The 22,610-nt window shown below is 51.5% G+C and overlaps 1 protein-coding gene across 1 annotated transcript in view; it reads right to left on the bottom strand.

Annotated features, from left to right (window-relative positions):
- The window catches only part of DNMT3A (DNA methyltransferase 3 alpha), a gene marked incomplete at both ends in the record, with an annotated part of 71,184 nt that overhangs the window by 17,154 nt on the left and 31,420 nt on the right, over nt 1–22,610 (bottom strand). Inside the window, 2 exons of the mRNA XM_079720690.1 lie at nt 20,291–20,437; nt 20,886–20,929. Of these exons, the coding sequence (XP_079576816.1) occupies nt 20,291–20,437; nt 20,886–20,929 (191 nt within the window). The remainder of the gene's footprint in view (nt 1–20,290; nt 20,438–20,885; nt 20,930–22,610) is intronic.

Raw genomic sequence — 22,610 nt, 5'->3', positions numbered from 1 at the left:
GGAGAGATTGGAAAAGATCAAAGATCGTTGAACAGCATCTCTAAAGAGAACTACACCCGAAATACCAACCCTGATGGGCCAGGATGGCTTGGAAGCCAAACAAAAATAAGTAGTATCAATGATAAATGAGGTTACGGAGGTCAGTGTGGAGCAGAGACTGAACCTGGAGGATGAATCAGATTTGGAATGAGGCTGGATAGGTAGGAAGTAAGAGATGTTAGGCGGGATAGCGAGGAAAACACTTGCCCACCTTCACCTCCCACCCCACAGTACAACTAAAGCTGAGGGGTGTGGAGAGAGATGTTGATGGATATGTCCTATCGCAGTGAAGAATAACCGCAGGTTTTCTTACATGACAGGGTGAACCGGTATTTTGGAAAGATTAGCCCGGGGACCTCCCTGGTGGTCCAGTGGGTAAGACTCCACGCTGCCAGTGCAGGGGGCCGGGTTCCATCCTTGGTTGGAGAATCAGATCCCACATGCGTGCCACAACTAAGATCTAGCGCAGCCAAAATAAATAAATAAATATTTCTTTAAAAGAAAGATTAGCCTGGTTTCAGTTTGCAAGATGAAGTAAAAGGAAGAGCATGGGAGCTGAGGGTAAATACTCGCAGCAGGGCAGGACTGTTTGGCCAGCCACACTCTCAGAGGATCTGGACTGGGGTTCTGGTTCTACCACTGTGACCTTGGACAAGCCACTTAACTCCAAGAAGGCTTTTTTCACTTGCAAAACAGGAGTGATGACATCTGCCCTCCCAGGCCCCGGAATACCAGCATCACTTAAGGAGATAATGCCCCCAGGTGCCTGGCTTCCAACCACAAGCTGCGGGAACAAACCAGCTGGAACAGGTGCTGGTATAAGGAGGTCAAAAGATGTGCTGTGAAGGAGAGCCTACCTACCATCCCTCCTGGGGCTCAGCACCCTTCTGGGGGCCGTCAGAACAAGCAGGCCCTGAAAAAGGAAGAGGACTCCAAATCAGAGAGAGCCTTCTCCAAATAATACTCGGGGAGTGCAAACTTCCTCTCCCAACCCTGACTGAGACCCAGAACCCACACAGCAAAGAGGAGCCATTCCATAAAACACAGGCCCTGTTCTGCTCCAAGCCATCTTTCAACCCAATCAAGGTACCTGCTTGGTATAATTTTTCAGGAGATCCCCAAGCAGAGATGAGAAGCCGTGAGTTTATACCTCTTGCCTGCTCCCACCCTTTAAGGAATATAATAAGACTTGCTTGGCTTCTCTCACTTGATGCCTCCCTGGCATCCAAGCCCTGTTAACAGGCCACTTTAGACCTCACCCCAGGCCTCCTCTCAAAATGAAGTTTCTGATCTGGCTTGGCTGGTTCTTTTTAAAAAACTCTATCTCATCTATGACATCTCCTTTTCCATTATTATGTGGCTAAACACCTTAGACTCTACACTCCATGGTCTTGGGACTTCTTCAGTAAGCAATGATGCCTATGCATGCAGTCAGGACTCAAAGTGTCAGAATGGACCAGGGCCATCAGTTTCACTTTTTCTTGGCCCGCTTAATAAAGTAGCCTTCCCCCCTCCAGCTGCCAAACTTCCTCATTCTTTAAAGTTAAGCTCAAATTGGGGGCAGGGGCAACATAAGAGTAGGGGATTAAGAGGTATAAACTACTATGTATAACATAAACTACAGGGATATAGTATACAGCACAGGGGATATAGTCAATATTTTATAACAACTATAAATGGAGTATAATCTTTAAAAATTGTGAATCACTGTGTTGTACACCTGAAACATACTGTAAATCAACTATACCTCAATAAAAAAAATTTGTTTTAGTAAAATTAAGCTCAAATCTTACCTCTTCCACACAGCTCCCAACTTAAGCAAAAAGAAGCCCAATTCAAAGGTGTCCCCTCGCTACTTAGAGCACCACCCCTCTCCTGTAGCTACACAGACAGGTAAGGTTACCCTTTTCTATATTGTAAGTCACTCAGACTGAGATTCGTGTCCTCTTTGTACTTGGTGGGCAGAGAGAGACCTCAATGCAGAAAAGACCCCGAGATCTAGGATAAGAGGTGACTTTAGCAAAAGGTCGGGAAAAAACTAGGGCAGCCTTCTAGGATCCTCAGGTCATATATGTCCTCGACCTTCCAAAGTAACCCTCCCAGGGTGGTTACTGGGATAGGTCTTTTGATTAAGATAAAGATAGTCAACCTAAAATAGCAGGGTCATGTAAAGTGAGCCAGGTTCTTGGAAATGTTCTAGAAGTATGTTGAGAGGAGGAACCCCTGGACGGAAAGAAGATCTGGTGGATGTCAAGTGCCTAAAAGAAGCGTTGGAGAGGAAGTATCCAGCATGGTCCAAAAGGGAGGGTGACCTGAAAGAGAGGGCACATTTCCTGTCTGGCAGGCGGATAGCAGTGATCCAGTAGGCCTGATGAAAATACCTCTTAAGGACACCTGACTCTCAGCACTGATCCCGTGTTCATCAAGCAAACTTCTAACTTTAATTACATTTTCCAGTGACTGTGATACCAGTAAGTTGCCAGAAAACATCAGGACAAGCACTAGGATCTGCGTTGAAAGGACAAGTCCTGTTATAAATCTGTAAATTGAACATCCTGGTGTACGTCACACTCCTGTCTCTGAAGAGCACGATTGTAAGACGTGCCGTGAATTTGACTTTCCAGCTCACAGAACTGACGTGAGATGCTAAGTCGTGATCCTCCACCCAAGAGCAGCAACTCCCACAGGTGCAGGTGGGAATGCCACGCCTGCCTGACTGGTTTTAACTCAAAGTTCAGTGTTCTGTGGCGTGCTTTGTCATAAAATCCAGTGCTGGTGGGCGGTGGGGAGGTTACGTTGCTTCCCTCAAACAGGACATTACCACCTGAGTCCCTGTACTCAGAGAAGCCGGGATCCCTAAGGAGCCATCTGCAAAGCCACAGATTGGGAGGACACTGCATATTTTCTGCCACATAAACACTCCCCCTGACCCCAAGACCAGCGAGACCTTATCCAGGCAAAGGCTACAAGATCAAGATGGATGTCTCTTCTGATCCTGCCCTTCCATCTGCAGCCCAAAAGCCTCAAGACTACACAGCAGACCTGTGACTACCTGCTGATTACAATCTACGCTCCTCGCATGGCATTCAAGGCCCCCACAACCTGCAGCACTTACATCACACAGCCCACACTCTGCGCACCCCCTTGCTGTTTCCCAAATAGGCCCTTTGCCTGCCTCTGTGCCTTTGCTCATGCCGTTCCTTGCTCCTCCCCTTCACCTTCCACTGGCCAAAATCCTACCTATCCTTCTAGGCCCAGTTCACCAGTTACCTCCACCAAGAAGGTTTCTTTAGACCTGAACTGGCCAATAAGAGAGCCACTGGCTGCATGTGCCATTTAAATTCATTAAAATTAAATAAAAATTCAGTTCCTCAGGTGCACTAGCCACATCCCAAGTGTCCAAGAGCCCATGTGGGTTTTAGGGGCTACTGTACCGGGGACACAGATTTTAGAACATTTCCCTCATTGCAGAATGTTCTTTGGACAGTGCTGCTCTAGCCCCGCCCCCTGATCGTCCCCCACTGCAAAGTTACCCTGTCCCTCCTTCTCCTCCACACTCCCAGAGCGCTTTGTAATCCTCTCCTAGCACTTGCCGGTCTTTGCCTGTACTAAGCTGATTGTGTACTCATCTTTCTCCTCCACAAAATTAAAAATCCTAGAGGGCAGGGCCTGGATCTTACTCAGGTTCACATGCAAGCAGTGTGGACCAGAGCCTCTTGTACATTGTAGAGGATGAAAGCAGTGTTTGCTGAACTGAATCCAACATTGTCTCAGGAGCCTCATATGGAGCCCACTGACCAAGTTCCCAGACGCGGACGGGTACTTTCCACAGCAAAGTTCCGATCGGTGCTAAGAGGTCCAGGTCCAGGCCTCCCGAAAGAGACCAGGAATCTTTGTTTTCCTATTCCCCTGCAATCCATATGGAGGTTGCAAGCAAATGACCAGGACTGGGCTGCTGGCAATGAAGCTAAAAATAGCCACAGAGCCAACAACAAGGAGTTAGCAGGACTTGTTGCTAGGGAGACCAGTCGCAGAGGGAGCAACCAAGCAGGGAGAAAGCGTCAGACCTGCACCCAGAGAGCAGAGGCCACGGTGGGGGGAACTCAAAGTTGACAGGGGTCCAAGGATCCCACCTAGAGATGCTCTGCCTTCTGGCAGCTCCTGACTAATGCACTAAGTGGGGCAAATGGTCCCCCTGTCCCTCAGTAACCCATCTCCATGGAAACCACCATTGCTGGGGTGAAGTACCAGCCCCTGGAAGGGAGGCCTCTGCCTGGAGCTGGTTGTTATGGCAACCCCCCGTGCCCCCCCCCAGCCCATCATCCTCTCTCTCCTGGCTTCTCCTGTGGGGAAAAGGTGGGGGCCTGGTCTTGGCTTAGCCAGCATGACCAGGAAACACCGGCTTCCTGACAAGACTGACCTACAACGGGCTCTTTGGAAGCTCCTGGGACCCCAGTAAGGCCAGTCAATCCTCAGCACAGGGCAGAGCTTCCTTTCCTTCCTGTGAGGGCCTCACAGATCACCTTGCCAGGAGAATCCCATACTCACTTGGGTTTATTTGTATCAGGATCACCCGAGGAGATTTTTAAAAATACAGATTCTTGGGCCCCACCTATGGAGATCAGCTGTCTTCGGGTAGGGCCCAGGAATCTATTAAAACCTCCCTAGGTAATTCTGATACCAGCCAGGTGTGGAGACCACCAATGGCCCTGGCTGTTACAAATGAGGAAACAGGCCTACAGGGGACTCAGCCCCCCACCCAAAGGGTCAGAGCCAAAAACTGAGGAGGAGGAGGTAAACACACATCTGGGGGGAGCTGCCCACCTCCTGGGCCTGTCTCTCTTGCTCCCCCTTGAAACGAGAACACGCTGTCGTCTGATATTGGACTGGGATTTAAAACTGAGCCTCTCGGGACTTCCCTGGTGGCACAGAGGTTGGGAGTCTGCCTGCCAAGGCAGGAGACGTGGGTTCGAGCCCCGGTCTGGGAGGATCCCACATGCCGCAGAGCAACTAAGCCTGTGCGCCACAACTACTGAGCCTGCGCTCTATAGCCTGTGAGCCACAACTACTGAGCCTGCTCACCTAGAGCCCGTGCTCTGCAATAAGAGAAGCCACCGCAATGAGAAGCCCGCGCACCACGACGAAGAGGAGCCCCCGCTCGCCACAACTAGAGAAAGCCCGTGTGCAGCAGCAAAGACCCAACACAGCCAAAAATAAATAAATAAATAAATAAATAACAAAAACAAAAACAAAAACAAAAACTGAGCCTCTCAACAAACTGTCCCCTGTGGCAGAAAGTGGAAGGTAGTGGGGCTAGGCAGTCTGGCTCCCAGAGTGTACAGAATGGTGGCTGCCCAGGCAGATGATCTGGGCTGAAAGAGAAATCCATCCTCCTTCGGAAGGAAAGCAAAAGGGTCACCATGGCAACTGCAGGGTGCCGGCCGGCTGGGCTTGGTGCCCTCCCCAAACCTGGGCCCAGGAGAGGCGCAGCTTTAGGCAAACGCCATGGGGCAGGGGACCACCCCCCCGCCCCGCCAGTCTAGTCTAGTTTCAGAACTGTAAGGAGGCTGTGCTCTACCCTGGAGCCAACCTCTGAGCCTGCCCGAAACACACCTAAACACTAGGGTCTAGGAGCCCTAGCTAGGAGTCCCGGGCACATGCAGTAGCCAGGCCAGGGAGGACATGGAGGAGACAGTGCAGGAGATGGCCTCCACCCTCCTGTTACTCACAGCCTAATTGTGTGCCCAAGACCCACCACACATGAAACCACAGCCCTCATTCAAGACAGCATGCAATTAGATGGTAGATTATGTGGTGGAGATGCTTTCTCCATGTGCTGAAGGAAACCCGAGGTGGCCCGGATCGGGAAAGGCAGGAAGCCTCAGGGGAGGATGAGAGAGGGTGAACCAGGACTGGGCCCAACCTCCCAGGTTTCTCAGACAGCACGGCCAGATCACTGGGGGCATCTGCAACTGCATTAGCTTCCCAGGGAGAAGCACAAGCACAGCTGTATGGACACCTGCTGGGGAGGAGAGCTGCCTGGGGCCTGTTGTACCATCCGCTCAGTCACATAAATTCTGAGCCAGAGAGTAAAATGCAGGGTCTGGGAACCACCTCTTCGCTGACCCCTCACTTCCCCATCTCCCCACCTCTGTCCCAGGCAGCCCTCATTCCTCCCTGGCTCCCCCATTCCTTCCCAGGTCATTACACACTTCCCTAATGGGAGGGCTTGGAAGCCCCAACTCTCCAGACCTGCCATCGGGCTCCTGGAGCCTCAGCTGCTGCCTCTTCCCTCCCCGCGCCGATCCGCGTCCTCTTGCCCTACAGCTCCGGGTCTGCTGCAGAAGGGGAGGCTTCTCCACAAACCCAAGTCTCCTGCCCCCAGCACTTCATCCCCTAACCCGGAGCGAGTCAAATGCAGGCTCTGGGCAGGGAGCAGGGGTGGCGGTGGCGTTGCTGTAGGTCCCCAGACCTCACTTGCCCCTCGCCAGGAGAAAGAGCAGACGGAGCAGCATGTGAGCAGGGGATCCCTGCGGACGCCAGGACGGTCAGTACGCACCTAGCTTCTTTGTATCTTAGTTTCTTTTTTTTTTTGCCTCTCACTGGGGGCCTCTCACTGTTGTGGCCTCTCCCGATGCGGAGCACAGGCTCCGGAAGCGCAGGCCCAGCGGCCATGGCTTATGGGCCCAGCCACTCCCCAGCATGTGGGATCTTCCCGGACTGGGGCACGAACCCGTGTCCCCTGCATCAGCAGGCGGACTCTCAACCACTGCGCCACCAGGGAAGCCCTGTATCTTAGTTTCTTAATCGGTCTAATGGGACCACAAATATCTGCTGAATATTACAGATAAGATCAAAGGAAGTCAGGAGGGCATATCATTTAAAAGGTGGAAAGAATCTTACACAGGTTTGCTTGAGCACAAGCTGATACTGTCACTTTGCTTTAAAAACTAGACTCTGGAGAGAAATGTTAATTTTATACCCGGGGTGGGGGGGGGCGGGGGGCGGTGTCAAAAGGAACCAGGTAAACCTGAACAGCCTGGGCTGCTTTCTCCTCCCCTCCCCCAACCCCATCTCCAGCCTCCAGGGGTCAAAGGGAGGGGCCTCAGGGACCACCATTCAGATTCAGGCATGCAGACCCTATCAAGTTTCAGGGTCCAAAGAGAAGACCCAGGAGGAGACCAGCAGACCAGCAGGCAAGCACTGCGGTAAACCGTTGCTGAAAACAGCAGGAACGCCTACCATCTCCATCCCAAAGGAAAAGTTTGAATCCCCGAACCAAGTCCTTTCCGGCCTTCTCCCCCACCTACGTTTGGAAATGGTTCTCTAGCTGTGCCGGCCTTAGAGCCCGTACTTCTTCCTCGTCTCAGTGTGTTCAAGGTCTGAGTCTCAACCCCGCTGTACATTAGAATCACCTGGAGAGTTTTAGGAACATCTGGGCCAGGGCCCATCGTTAAATTCCAGATGTACTGGACCCAGAGCGAGGGGCCCGGGCAGAGGTGGTTAAAACAAACTCCCAGGTGATCCGAATGTGCGAGGAGACCCCCGATGTGGGTGACAGGGTGGTAGGCGATACAATAAATGCATTTTTGGAGGAATCTCTGCTGTCAGATTTGGTTTACTTCGAATCATCCGAAGCTTTGTGGTTCTCAAACTTTCACAAGCCCCAGAACCATGGGGACCTGACTAGAAAATCAGATTTCTCAGGAACAACACCAGAGTTTCTGCCTCCTAGTTTCAGAATGGGGCCTGGGAATGTGCCTTTTTAACGCACTGCCCAGGTAATACACAAACCTGCCCTTTAAGAAACACTGAATTCTAACAGCATCTTTGGTACATATAAAGCAAGTCCAACTCAATTTCTGTTTTTTTGTTTGCCCCATATAGTTACCTTTTAAACAGTATCTAGATTCAAACATATAGGAGACTGCACTGTTTTATCCCTATTTTTGTTTAATCCATCTGAGTTAGAAGTGAAAAATTAAAATATACTGCCCACTAATCATTGACTAGAGTCATATGGCATCTGTGAAGAGTTGTTATTAAAGAATGGCAAGTCAGAAAAGTGGTAACATTCACACACACACGCACAAACACACACGTACAGCATGCCAGCCAGCTGCTCCCAGAGGCCCCGAGTGCCTGTCCCTCCCTAACCTGGTCCTCTCAAGGCAGGGCTGCTCTCCGTGCATTGGGCTCTTCCCTCCCTGCTCACCAGCCTGCACTTGCCTTCCCAGTGGATGACCTGAGTGCCTGCCAACCCTCTCCCCACGGACAGCCACCATGCTGGCTTCTCAAAAGCAGCTTGTCCAAAACCTAACTTAAAAGTCCACTCCTGGGCTTCCCTGGTGGCGCAGTGGTTGAGAGTCCGCCTGCCGACGCAGGGGACACGGGTTCGTGCCCCGGGCTGGGAGGATCCCACATGCCGCGGAGCGGCTGGGCCCGTGAGCCATGGCCGCTGAGCCTGTGCTCCGCAACAGGAGAGGCCACAAAGGTGAGAGGCCCGCGTACCGCAAAAAAAAAAAAAAAAAAATAGTCCACTCCTCCTAAGAGAATATCTTCATGACCTTGGGGTAGACAGAGAACTCAGAGATCACACACACACACAAACACACACACACACACACACACACACCAATAAAAGAAAAATTTGGTTAAGTTGGACTTTATTAAAATGAAAAACTTCTGCTCATCAAAATACATCCTTAAGAAAATGGAAAGTCCATACCACCTTCCTGCCCCAAGGACCTGCTCTTCCTCCCTAGCTGAGATAATGCCCCCTCATCCCCAGCCCGCAAACCCCAGGCAGATTTCTCTCTTCCCGCCAACCAGAGGCAAGCTGTATCTACCAAGTCGGCCTCCCACTGCCTGGACCCTCCGTCAAAACCAGACGTAATGCCCTCCTAATGGGACCTTCTTCTAACCTTCCCCGCTCTGGGCCCCCTTACAATGCGGCCAGGGTTATCTTCCCAAAATACACATCCAGTTCTCTCACATTCCAGCTCCCTCTCCACGGTGAAACCTGCATTTCTCACTATGACAGGAAGACTGGTGACATCTGACCATCTCCCTTTGTAGTTTTCTCTCTTCTTCCTCCCCCACTCCCACACCTAGTTACCAGATCTCTTGCTGTTCCCTAAACAACCCAGAAGCTTCATGTCTCCTTCTCTTTGCCCTCAGTGGTTCTTTTCCCTGAAATACCTTCTCTATGTATCCCTACTGGAATTCTCAAAGGACACCTCCTCCATGAAACTTTCCAGAACTTCCCGCAGAAGCTCTCTCACCCTCCTCTGTGCTCACCAGACTCTTGGTGGCAGGAGCACAGAACAAGCCCCTGCTGCATCTAACACAGCAGCTCACGGTGAGCGCTCCTGCCTCCTCCTCTAGACCATGTGTGCCCTGGGACTGGGACCGGGTGCAGCAGTCTCCTACAGCGCCAGCATGGTGCTGTGTGTATTTAAGAAATACTAACACATGTCCGTTCACTCCTTCATCTAGAGCGTTGGCTCCTTAACAGAGTCCAGCTGACCCCCGCCATGCCTGAGCCTCCCTGGACCTCCTTAACAAATGGTCTGATCTTTAAAACAAAGCAGAGAGAAGGGCACCATTATGTCTTCTGTGTGCCTCGTAGCAAGGGCTATGAGGATGTTTCTAAAAGCTGAACTAAATATGCAAGAAATCTTGAGGTGCTCTAGGTCCCAAACTCCTAGAGGATTTCTTGGACCACCTACCTCATGATCCCACTCAGTGCCCTCCCTCCACTGTCCCTGTTAGGCAAACTCCTGTCCCAGTGGCAGGCCTGCAGGATGTCTCTTCTTTGGCAAGCTTTCCCGGGCTCCTCAGGCAGGGCAAGTTAGCCGCTCCCATGGCCCCTTTCCTCACATTTCTCTTGCAACCCTTATTGGGTTGCAGTACTTACCTGCCTACCTCCCCCAGGGTGGGATTCTGACATTCCTTTAAATGTGTTTCTTTAGTGTATAGAAAATGTGGGAACACAGTAGAGACCCAGATGCATATGGAGTTTTCTAAAAGCCTGAGCACGAAGTATTTGCTCAGTCAAGGTTTGTAACTCTCTAAAATAATAAACAGGGACTTCCCTGGTGGTCCAGTGGTAAAGAATCTGCCTTACAATGCAGGCGACACGGGTTGATCCCTGGTCAGGGAACTAAGCCCGTGCACCACAACTACTGAGTCCGCGCATCTCAACTAGAGAGCCTGTCTGCCACAAACTACAGAGCCCACACGGCCTGGAGCCCAAGCGCCACAACTAGAGAGAAGCCTGCACGCCGCAATGAAAGATCCCAAATGCCTCAGCGAAGATCCCGCGTGCCGCAACTAAGACCCGATGCAGCCAAAAATAAAATAAATAAAATAATGAACAGATGATTGTGTGACTAATAAAAACTAGCAGTCAGAGGCAGACCTAGGAACATGGTGACCAAAGTCAGAACAAGGATGTGAGTTCCTGAGCTAAGGAAATGCCCCAGGAAGATGTGCCTGTCAGATGGGGGTATATTTGTTTGCAACATCAGCTTTTTAGTGATGGATTCAAGCCCCTCACTCGCCCAGGCCTAGTTACGATGAGCTTCATGTCCCACCTTTCTGATCCTGGCAGAAAACACAGAGGAAGAAAAGGGGACCATCGTGAAGAGGAAAAGAAAGCTAGATTCTAGCACAAAATGTGAATTTTATGAAAGTTTTTTTCTAAGCATCTTTATCAAGATGCTTTATGTATATGCCTCTTGAAGAGGCATATATGTGAAGTCTGAGAATTCACTCAAATATTTAATTTAGGATGTACGTACAAGGTCGTATAAGAGACAAAGGGAGCTACAGGTCATGACTCCAGTCCTCCTCCCCCTAAATTATGCAATTTCAGAATCTCGGGGGTCGGCTAGTCTATTTGTGTCACACTGCGAACGAGGAAACTAAAGCGCAGAGAAGAGAATGACCTTCTCAAATTGATCAGGGGTAGAGGCTGAGCCCAGAAACCAGACCTCCTGAATCTCATTCCATTCATTTAATCCAGTTTCACAACATCAAACATAAGATCATGAAAACACAGCAATTCAAGGGCAAGGGCTCAGGACCAAATGAGGGGAGCAGGAAGTGCGGGAGGGGCCCCCAGGGTGAAAAGGACCCAAACCTGGCAAGACCCAGCAGCCTGAACAGCGGCAGCCAAGGTGGGGTGGGGGCAGACGTGGGGTGAGGCAGCATGGGCAGGACGGCTGGGCCAGTGTGCTCCCTCCCACCCCATTCTGCTGTTGTTTCAGGGGAAGCCAAGACCGAAAACCAGGAAGACCCGGTTCTAGTGGAGTCATCTGGGTACGAAACAGAAGCAGCCTGCAATCTGGAGTCTGGTTTAGCCCAGAGGCCTCTCCACAAGGATATCCACGTGGCTCTTAACCACCTCACCTAGGGGAATCTTAGCTTCCTAATCGTAAAATGGGGATAAAAATTAGTTCTTATAGTAATTGCAGATAATATACCTGTCACCTGACAAAATAATACAATTTAGTAACAAGTTTGATGTCCTTTATTCAAGGCAGAACAGTCCTTGGACTGGGGGAGTACAGCACCTCAGAGCTGCGAGCGCTCTTTCCCAGGGATGCTGGGCGAGAGCGAGGTTCACCTACTGTTAGAAGAGGCACCGCGGAACAGGGCGTGATTGGCTAGGAGAGATGGAATTTCCTTAAAAGGCAGCCGGTCCTGTTTCCTAGGGGAAGGTGAGCTCGCTAAACTGAGTTGGAGGATTGTGATTGGTGGATGTTAGGATTCCTTGGCAAGAGTTTCCTGTAACTGCACTAACCTAGGTTTATTTATTTTATTTTATTCTTTAAACTTTTTTGGCTGCGCCGCGAGGCATGCTGGGATCTTAGTTCCCCAACCCCAGATGGAACCTGTGCCCCCTGCAGTGGAAGCACGGAGTCCTAACCACTGGACCACCAGGGAATTCCCATGCACTGACCTAGGTTTAGATTTGTGAACTGGGCTGGGCCACAGGGGTGGCCTCCATTTTGTGAATCCTGATATACAGTTTAACTTTATCATCTCTTAGGACTGTGGTGAAAGTTAATGCTTTCGGCACAGTCCCTGGCGTGAAGTAGGTGCTCACAAAGCTACCCCTTTGGCCTAGTTCAGGCTTGGCCATGGCCGCTGCTGGACCAGACTCAAATTACGACCATTCTCCCCACTACTGTTTTCTCACCACTAAAAAGTGAGGGTTGTTCTAAGAGCTCTTCTCTCTGTGCCCCCCAGATGGAATGGACACGCCAGTGTGCAAACAGCCAGTCCATTTGAGAGACAATGGGGCGCCTCTATGATGATAGTTTCACAGCCCGTCCTAAAGGCCAGCCCTGGAACTCACTACTGATTACGAGCTGTCACAGGAGTCCCTTTAAAATGTGTTCAGCCTTTTGGTAAAGTATACTTGTCATGCCTGCTCCAAATGGCATCATCTCCTTCAAGGGTGATGTTATTTTTGAGGCCATCCTGCAAGGGTTCAGGTTTTCATTAGTTTATATATAGTGAATAAGCAAGGACCGTCTGCCAGTCGGGATCCCCTAAAACTGCTACGCACATACTTTGCTAATAATTTGGTTTTAGTCCTTAACGGTCTACTTTGTGTTGCCATTTCTCACATCTCCTGTACTAAAGCCCAGGAGATCACACTTAATTCATCTCCTTATTCCCAAAGCCCCCAGCACAATGCCCCCCCGACGTAGTAGGTGCTTAGCGGTTGCTTATTAAATGGAATATAGCACAGCAGGAGATGACATTCACAGGCTGGACGTTCACAGGCTGTTCTTCCCAGGGCCGACAGGAAGCACAGTCTGTTGAGACTGCAGGGTTATAAAGCAAGAGGAAGCAACATTTGCTCAGCTCACAGAAGCAGCAGCACAAATGGCCAATAAACATATGAAAAGATGTCCAACCTCACTTATTATCTGGGAAATGCCAATTAAAATCATAACAAGATACCGTTTTCCCACACGTTAGATTAGCAAAATATTGATGTTGGCAAAGGTGTAAATCTTCTCACACCTTGTTTATGGGAGCATAAATTGGCACTGCCCTTTTTGGAGGACAATTTGGCAGACTGTATCAAATGCAAAATATACATTCCTTTCAACCCAGCATTTCTCTTTCTAGGTATCTATCTTAGAGGAACAGATGCACAAAGAGGCATGACCCAGGATGTTCACTGCTGCAGTGCTTATGCAGTAAAATATTGTAAACCACACAAATGTCCACCAGTAAGAGAATGGTTAAATAAAATCGTGGTAATCCATATGGTGGAATAGAACAGTAATTACGTGGCTTGATTGCCCAGACTTATTCTAAGCGAAAAACCAAGCTGTAAAACGAAACTACGGTGTGGTTCTATATATATTAAAAAAAGGAAAAGAAAAAAAAGCAACTGTGAAGCAAAATTATATATTTACACACACACTTAGATAGATAGAGAAAATCATGTCATATATACACCAAACCGATAGCATTAGGTACCTCTCTGATGGGGGAATTAAAATCACTGGGGGAGGGATGGGTTTTTTTTTTTTTTTTAACAGGAATGTATTTGTGTAATACTTATGTAAAATCAGTTTCTAAAAATTATTCATTTCTGGGAATTCCCTGGTGGTCCAGTGGTTAGGACTCGGCGCTTTCACTGCCAAGGGTGCGGGTTCAATCCCTGGTCAGGGAACTAAGATCCCACAAGCTGTGCTGCATAGCCCAAAAAAACAAAGACAAAACAAAACAAAAACATTATCCGTGTCCTATTATATGCTAGCCCTGTGCTATAAATGTTACGTAGTATACCTTATTAACCCACACAACTCTGAGATTCGAACTATTCATTCATTCATTCAGCAAACCTTTACCTAGTACCTCCTGAATGGCAGCCCTGGGGGCAGAGGTGCCAAGACGGCCTGCTTTGAACAAGCTCAGGTTGGGCAGAAGCAGAAAACAAACTGGTGAGTGCTACTCCCGTGAAGATGAGACATGCCCAGGAGAGCAGAGTAGAGCCAAGTCTAGAAACAGCACAGGGACCTCAGCTGTGCTCAGTAAGTGATGCTGAAGGTCCCACATCCAGTAAGTAGCCGAGTGAGCATCTGGACTCACCTCCAGGAGAGAGAAGGCCATGAGGGCAGCCTGTGAGGAGGGGAGGGGGGGTCTGAGGGCAGGAGGGAGAGCGGAGGGGAGGAGAGACTGGGATACTTGCACCACAGGTTATTTGTTATCAGTATTTAATATGTATTAAGCATCTAATAAGTCTAAGGATGCAGAAGGCCTTCCTTTCGGGTTGGGAGCCAGGAAAGAAACCAGATCCTAGATCAGCAGGATATGGTACCTTGGCTCTAAGTAAGTTAGAGTCAGCTGGGGTGAAGAGATTAATGGGAGTCATAACATCACCTGGCCATAACTGTGTCCTAAAACCCTAAGCAGTGATACACGCTGGGAGTCTGCAGGCTCTCTGGCTCAGCGACCGTTCCAGCTGCTTGGCCAGGCCTCTGCCTCTCAGTAATGAGGGTTAGTGAAGTAACACCTGTAAGAAGCCCTTCCTAAGCCTAAAGCACTCCCTGAGGGTCATTCTGTTCTGAAAATAGTCAGAAGGAGGAGGCTGGAACTGCCCTCCTTTGGGTGGAGGGATGCCTCGCCTCTGCCCTCCCAGCTGCCCAGGCCTGGGCCAGCTCTGCCAGGCCAAGGAAGGTTCTCCTCGGCTCAAGCACAGCAGAGGCCCAGTGGGAACAGCAGGAGCACAGGGTGGCGAAGACTCGGGCACTGCCTTACCTGTGGGAGCCCGCCCACAGTCCCCCAGTCCCACGCTATTCTCCGGGTACACTTGTCAGCACCCCTGCAAACCAATGGCTTGGGCCTGAGCTCCCTGAGAAGAGGTCTCGTATTCACCCACCTCCCAATTGCTTAGTCAACCAACAGGTATTCATTGAGCCTGTTCTCCCTGCCCCAAATCAGGTTGGGCATGATTGGTGAAGACATAACATGTAAGAAAGAGTTAGTGAAAAATACTCTATGAAGTATAATTGATTGCTAAACCCAACAATATTAACGGTAAGGACTACAGGGGTGCAGAGGAGGGAAGAGGTCAGTGTGGACTGGAGAAATCCTAGAGAGCTTCCTGGAGGAGGCAGCAACTCTGGGACTCAACCCTGAAGAATGGATAGGGGAAAGCACAGCAGGAACAGCGGCAGGGAGGAAGGATGTATAAAGGGGAGACTGGTCCCTCACAGGGGACGTTCCTATTACAGAATGGTAGTGAAGTGGGGTGGCGCCATCGTGGAGGTCACAGTGAGGGTTGAAGCCTTGAGAAACAACCAGAGGATTTCTGACATGATGGGGAGACAGTGGAGAGCCACTGCTGGTTTTGTAACAGGACCTGGTCATGGCTAAAGCAGGGATTAATCCTTAAAAGGACTGGTAAAGAGATGCAGAGAATAGGAGATGGGACAGACACCAGCATCCCAGTTCCAGCAGGAATCCCCACTTCAGCCTCAGGGAAGGAGGAAATGCCCCATTTTCCTCATCCAATTATTTAAAATTTCATTCATTCGTGATATTCTAAGTCTTCTTAATTTTTTTTTTTAAAGGCCTGGGGAGGCAGATAATCTCAGATGGACAGCACAGTAAAGAGCAGACTTCACTCAGTAACTGTGGACTGACTGACAAGGGTGGTCACGGGAAAAGGAAACCAAGCCGAGGGGGATGTTTTGAGGGAAGAAGGCCCTACAGGTGGGGCATGTGGACCAGGTGCAAATTGGGATCAGGTGAAGCACCACAGCAGGGCACACAGGCCCTCAGGCCCCGCCCAGCTTCCCAGCCACACTCCTGCTGCTCTGAACCCTGCACCTGCACCCTGTGCTCCATCACCCACCACCATGAACTTCCATTCCTGAAAAGGCCACACTGTCTTGTGCCTCCGAACCTTTGCACATGCTGTATGGCTCTTTCTGCAGTGCCTTTCCTCCCACTTCCCTAAATTCAAGTTCATCCTTTAAAAGCCAAAAGCCAACTCTTGCTAATTTGAGGATGACCCCAGGCAGAATTAGTCTAAGTCCCTTGGTGATGCTCTTCCTGAGGTGCCCGATCCCTGGCCCTATCAAAGGATAACCAGGAATCCCCTAGGCTTCTGGTAGCTCCAGTATCTTACTCGGCATGCAGACACGGAGGGTTCTGACTGTCAGCTCAATGATGGTGCCCTGCAGGAACTTCAAAGGGCAGGCGTCACATTCTGAGGTTCGGAAATGCTGGCGGGACCTCCCAGCGGCATTGTCTGGGAAACAGCTTGTATTCGGCAGTAGGGAATGTATCTTTTTTGGGAGTAGGATCTATGAGAGCACCCAAGTGGTAAGGGGAGCAAGACTGGCCGAGGGGACTTCCCTGGTGGCGCAGTAGTTAAGAATCCGCCTGCCAATGCAGGGGACACGGGTTCGATCCCTGGTCCAGGAAGATCCCACATGCCATGAAGCAACTAAGCCCGTGCACCACAACTACTGAGCCTGCACTCTAGAGCCCAAGAGCCACAACTACTGAAGCCTGCATGCCTAGAGCCCGTGCTCCGCAACAAGAGAAGCCACCGCAATGAGAAGCCTGCGCACCACAAGGAAGCGTAGCCCCCGCTCAGCGCAACTAGAGAAAGCCCACGCGCAGCAACAAGACCCAACACAACCAAAAAGAAAAAAAAAGTCTTTAAAGACTGGCCAAGGGTGGGAGCAGACATCTGGGGGTGTCACAGTCAAGGGACAGAGGAGGATGCTAAGAAGATGCAGTTGGAGGAGATGGGGAAGAATCTTGGGGACGAGGTCAGAAAGGCCTAGTGAGGCAGTTTCAGAAGAAAGGGCCAAGTGCCAGAGAACTAAGAGGAAACTGCAAAAGGAGGACGGATTTCTCTCCCCTTGGTAAAGCCACTGAGAAAACAGGCCTGACGAAGACAGTTACTGCTCTTTAGCCTGAGGGGCACTTGGGAATCCCGAGAGCTCCCAGTGTTTCCCCATGGTTCTTTCTGGCCGCAAGGCACGTGGGATCTTAGTTCCCAGGCCAGGGATCAAAGCCGAGCCCCCGGCAGTGGAAGCACAGAGTCTTAACCACTGGACCACCAGGGAAGTGCCCCCCAGTGCTCTTGTTACCTGCAACTAGCCCTTCCCTAGCGCCCTGGCAGAGCCCAAGAGGGGCGAGTGTGGTCTCTGGGGATGGCCCCCACGTGGCAGTAGGAGCCCGAACTCAATCCCATTCCAGCCCCTTCCCTGTGCCCTGAGTGAGCTTGTGGCCAGCTCGTAACTCTGCAGCCCCAGCCCCTAGTCTGAAATAACGGGCTCAAGGGTTCTGGCGCTTGTACCGGCAGTCGCGGAAATCTTGAGTTGTATCATATGAACAAGGAACAACGTTACTAGCAGAAAATATATTCTGCATGCAGGTCTCTACATCTCAAGTCACGCATCCCTAAAATATTGTAAATTAAATCAACTTTAAAGTTTTTCTGTTCATCCTCATTGATGACCTTTATTGGTTGGGGGAAGCAGATGCCAAAGGTTTCTTTTTTCTAGAAAAGCTTTTAATGGTTGTTGCACTTTGGTGATAGGTACATGGGGGTTCATTATACCAGTCTCTCTATTTCTGTCTATGTCAGAACAGGTTCATAATAAAAAAAAAGTCTTTTTAAATTTTAGTGGAAATCTTAAAATTGAGAAAATGTATCTATTATCTTACTTTTCCCTGTGAGTTGAGAGAAGACTGCCTTTTTTATTGCAACTGAGAGCAGGCCTCCATACTGCTTCTTCAAGGGAGCACAGTTTGAGGATCACCAAATTTCTAGACGCTTTTCAAGCATAAAAGTCTTTATATCTAGGGACTTCCCTGGTGGTCCAGTGGTTAACACTGCACTCCCAACGCAGGGGGCCCAGGTTCCATGCCTGGTCAGGGAACTAGAGCCCACATGCCGCAACTAAAAGATCCCGCCGCACGCAGCAACGAAGTCCCGGTGCAGCCAAATAAACAAATAAATATTAAAGAAAAAAAAAAAGAAGTCTTTATATCTAGCCTCTGGCCCTAGGGCTAAGGGAGAACAGAAATACAGGCCACTCATAACAAGGGGTTAAAAAGCAAAGCCCCTCCCACAGGCCACAGGGGAATAGCCGCAGGTCCGGAATGAATTTCCATCCCAAAGACTACACTTAATGCTCAGAGTCCAGCCTCTCTTCTCCCAGACCTTGGACAGGCTGTCCCTTTTCCAGGCTCCTCCAGGAGAGAAACTTCTGCCTTCCTGGATCCCAAAGGAACTGGAAACAATCAAGTAGCCACCCCCCGCCACCCCCCCACCTTGTACTGAACTTTCTCTAGAGCAAGTTCTCACCCAGTGCAGACGGGGTAACACCATCCTTTGCAGGCCTGGGGTAAAGACAAGTGAGAGTGAAGGTGACAGGCCCCACGTGGTGGCAGTTTGCATTTCCCTTCCCTTGCTGGTAGGTCAACGGGCTTCTCTCTACTAACCAGACATACAGGAGAGTAGCCCCACAATGGTGCTTCATAAACTGGTTTCGCCCCTTGGTCTCCACGGCATCACCTCCTCTCATTACTGAAGTCCTCCCTGGGCTGGCTTTCTCCCTCCCAACCCGCACAGAAGCCTCTCTAAGAAAAGTCACCAGCTACCTCCAGATCGGCAGGTGCAACCAGCCTGTCTCAACTCAGCCCCCGCAGGGCTGGGCGGCCACTGCCTCTGGAAAACCTTCTCCTTTCTGAGACACGGCTCTTCCTCCCTCTTCTTCCTCCCAGGCCCCTTCTCAGTCCTGCTGCTGCCATTCCCCCTCTCCACGTGGCTGTAAGTGTCGGCTTTCTGTGGACAGAATCCAGGGATACTGTCTCTGCTTTCTCCTCCTGTTTCCTACATGAGCTCATCAGTGTTCGTGGACTTAAACGCCAGGTTCTGCTCCTGACGCCTTCTCATCTTTGATCTGCAGCCTGGACCTCCCTACGCTCCAGGCTCCAGGCACCTCAGCATCTCAGGCTAAACCCTTGATTCCCTCCCGTCCCAAACTCGTTCCTCCCCTAGTCTTCCCCACCTAAGGAAGTAGCACACCCATCACCCAGGTGTTCAGGTCAAACCCCTGGGAGTCGTGCTTCCATTCCCTCCCCTCCCCCACCCCAGCCATCCATCAGCAAGCCCTGCTGTTTCTATCTCTAAATCTCCGGATCTGTCCCTATCTGTCTCCATTGCTGCTCCTTTAATCCACATCAAATCACTCCCCTGCACAGAAACCTTCAATGGCTTCCCAGGACACAGCGTTAAACCAGCTTTCGGGGCAGCTTCCCCGGTGGCGCAGTGGTTAAGAATCCACCTGTCAATGCAGGGGACACGGGTTCGAGCCCTGGTCCAGGAAGATGCCACATGCCGCGGAGCAACGAAGCCCGTGTGCCATAACTACTGAGCCTGCGCTCTAGAGCCCGCAAGCCACAACTACTGAGCCTGCGTGCTCCGCAACAAGAGAAGTCACCACAATGAGAAGGAGCCCGGGTACCACAGCAAAGAGCAGCCCCTGCTCGCCGCAACTAGAGAAAGCCCGTGCAGCAATGCAGCCAAAAATAAATAAATAAATAAATTTATTTAAAAAAACAAAAAAAACAAAAAAAACAGCTTTCGGCCGGGACCTCAAGGCCCTGTATGATTGGACCCTGCTTACCTCCCAGCTTCATCTGACCCCACTTTCTCCCCTGCTCGGTTCACTCTGGGAGTATCGGTCTTTCACGTAGCCAAACAAGTCAGGGCCTCGCTCGTGCTATTTCCTCTGCCTAGAATGTTCTCGCCCCCCCGCAGCTCACAAAGCCAGCTCTTCTGTCCCTTTAGGCCTGAACTTGAATGCCACCTCCTCCAAGAAGCCTCTCCTGACCACCCCACCTAAAGCAGGCCTCTGTTAACCTCTAGTTCAACCCCTTGTTTACTTGTTTCCTGTCCATCTCCCCCATCAGAATGTCAGCTCCATGAGGGCAGGAATGCTACACGCACAAAGCCTAAGACACTGCCTGGTTACACGGTAAATGTCCAATAACATTTGTTGAAAGAACAACGGACCCAGCCACTGCCTAGGGATCCAGCAGTGCCCTGTAAGTGTGAGAGGTTAACCTGAAGGGGAAACTGAGGCTCAGCCAGGGCCTGACAACAGCTGCAGACAGTGGCTGAAGCTAACTTCCGGTTTCCCAGTTCCGTGGGACAGGCTGGGGCCCAGGCCAGAAGGCACCTCACCTCCCTTTTCCAGCGTGCCAGCCACTCGTCCCGCTTGCGCTTGCTGATGTAGTAGGGGTCCCCCGCCTGGAAGGTGAGCCGCGGCATGGGCCGCTGGCGGAGGCTGGACTCCCAGCCCAGGCCACCCCGCAGCCGGCCCCGGGAGCCCTAGGACAGAGACGACAGAGACAGACCGGCATTAAGGTGAGCACGGACAGCCCCGCTGCAGGGTTTTTTCCTCCTGGAGGGGAAACCAAGGAGGCACTCACCTCGAGCAGAACACAGAGCTCTGACTCCTGGCCAGAGATGCCAGCCCTGCGAGTGCGGGCCAAGCCCCTGTCTGGGCTGGAGAAGTGAGGGATGTGGGGCAGGACATAAACTGGGAGGGGAGGTGCTTGGTCTTGGAGGGGGACCAGCTGGCTGCCTCGCTGGGGGCCTTCCAACCTCCACACCCACTTCCTCTGCTCCTCACAGAGGACATGTAAAGCAGGGGCCAGGGGCCAGGGGCCACCTTGGGCCCCCCTCACACACACTCGCCACAGTCGGTCAGAGCGGTGGCTTTCTTCTCCTAGAATCAGGATCCACAGAGCCCCTGGGGGTTGAGGAAAACACTTGCCTCCATTTTCATGGATTCGATGTTGGTCTCCTTCTGTTCTTTGCCTGTGGAGAGGGAAGAACAAAGGGACTGTCGCAGAGTTACAGGAGTGGCTCGGAGGCCTCACCTTGTGCCTGGGGTCCCTGCCACGGGGATAGGGCTTCTCCAACCGTTTAGCCATTCCTGCGTCAAACCTGATGGCCTACTGTGTGCCAGGAGTCATGCTGGCCCCAGGACTCAGAGCACAGCCAGGGCAGAAAAAGGACTGGGGCAGGGTTGGAGGCCCAAATCCGAAGGAACAACAGAAAAGCCAGCCAGCCCTGTGGTTTCTGGCCCATCGAGTGCCTCAGGCACACAGAAGGGGTCTGGAAATAGCCCCCTTGGCCGCTCCCAGTCACGACAGAGCTCCCTTCCCAGAGGAGGGGCCAGACTGCACAGCCCTCCCTGGCCCTGGAAGGGAGCATTGACTTGTATGTGTGGGGTGCAGCGAAGATGCTCTAGGGGGAGGGGGAGGGCACAGGGAAACTGCAGCAAGACTCTGCTGAAACGACGTCGTCTCTTTGAGACTCAGTTTCCTCATCTGGAAAATAAAGATGCCGGAAATGGTTTCTAAGGTGCTCCTGAAGTTCTCAATATTGCGTTTCTGTCATGAAGATCTGCTTCGGTACCCCATTCTCCACCCGTTCTTAGGTCCCTGAGTTCAGCCTTTATTCTAGAAGCCTTGGATTCCAACTGTCTCCATGTGACCTCTGTAAACTTTCCAGGCCTTTTCTTCACTGAATCAAGATACACAACCCTTCTAATGCTTCCGGAAGGCAGCATTTCCCTGCTCCTCTTCCCCGTAGTTCCTCAATGGGCCCTGGCTCCAGTTCCTGGAAGGGAAGGCTCCCCTGGGGGCTGAAACCCCAGCAGTACCGTCTTTAAGGGTCCAGGGCGGGGGGCACACAATGTGCCCCCTGGTCCTCCCCCGCTCAGGGTCCTCACCTCTCAAACGCCCTTCCCGGGCCCATCACATCCCGGAGTCTGCAGTCCTGGCCTGGCTGTAGGCTGGGTTAATTATGCCTTTGAGCTTCCTGCTGGAGGATGGGGCTGGGCTGGGGGGTGAGGAGAGTGGGAGGTGAGCCTCCTCTCACCTGGGCCCCAGAACTCCTTTGTCTGAAGCCAAGAGTACTGAGCTTGGGCCCAAAGCAGGAAGGTCACTAAGGCTGGCTCATGGTCGCTTGGGGCGGGGGGCGGGGAGGGGTGTGTGAAGGGTAGACAAAGAACCCAAAACGGAAAAAACAGCCCCTCCTGCATCTCCTGGCTCTGAGGCGGAAACCAGCTACAGCACCGACGGTCTCTGAATCCCCAGTCCCTGAAGAGGATGTTTCTTTCCCCCTCTCTCACCGGGGAAGACCCGGGGCTCTGCTCTGGGCTTTGGCGACCTGGAGCCCGGGGAAGGGGGAGCGCAGGGCCAGCACCTGCAGGAGAGTGGGAGGTGTGGACCCCCCGGTGCCAGCTGCCCCCAGGGGCGGGAGGAAGTGGGGGTCACGTGTACTCGCCAAGGCTGCGTACACAGCAGGCCTTTATGTCTCACCGGACTTTCTCTGTCTCCTACTCAAGCTTCCTTTAGGCCCTCTTGTCTCACCACGGCCAGCTCCCCAACTTCTTCTCGGGCGTCCTGGAGCCGGGCTTCCCCTCTTGCCCGTTCCGGGCCTCCCTCCTTCCCGGGGGTCCCCCCTCCTCTCAGACGCTCCGCGGTCTGCC

The sequence above is a fragment of the Hyperoodon ampullatus genome, assembly GCF_949752795.1.
Source record: "Hyperoodon ampullatus genome assembly, chromosome: 15".
NCBI lineage: Eukaryota > Metazoa > Chordata > Mammalia > Artiodactyla > Ziphiidae > Hyperoodon > Hyperoodon ampullatus.
Note: the sequence above shows the minus strand (reverse complement) of the source record. Positions and strands in the feature narration are given on the sequence as shown.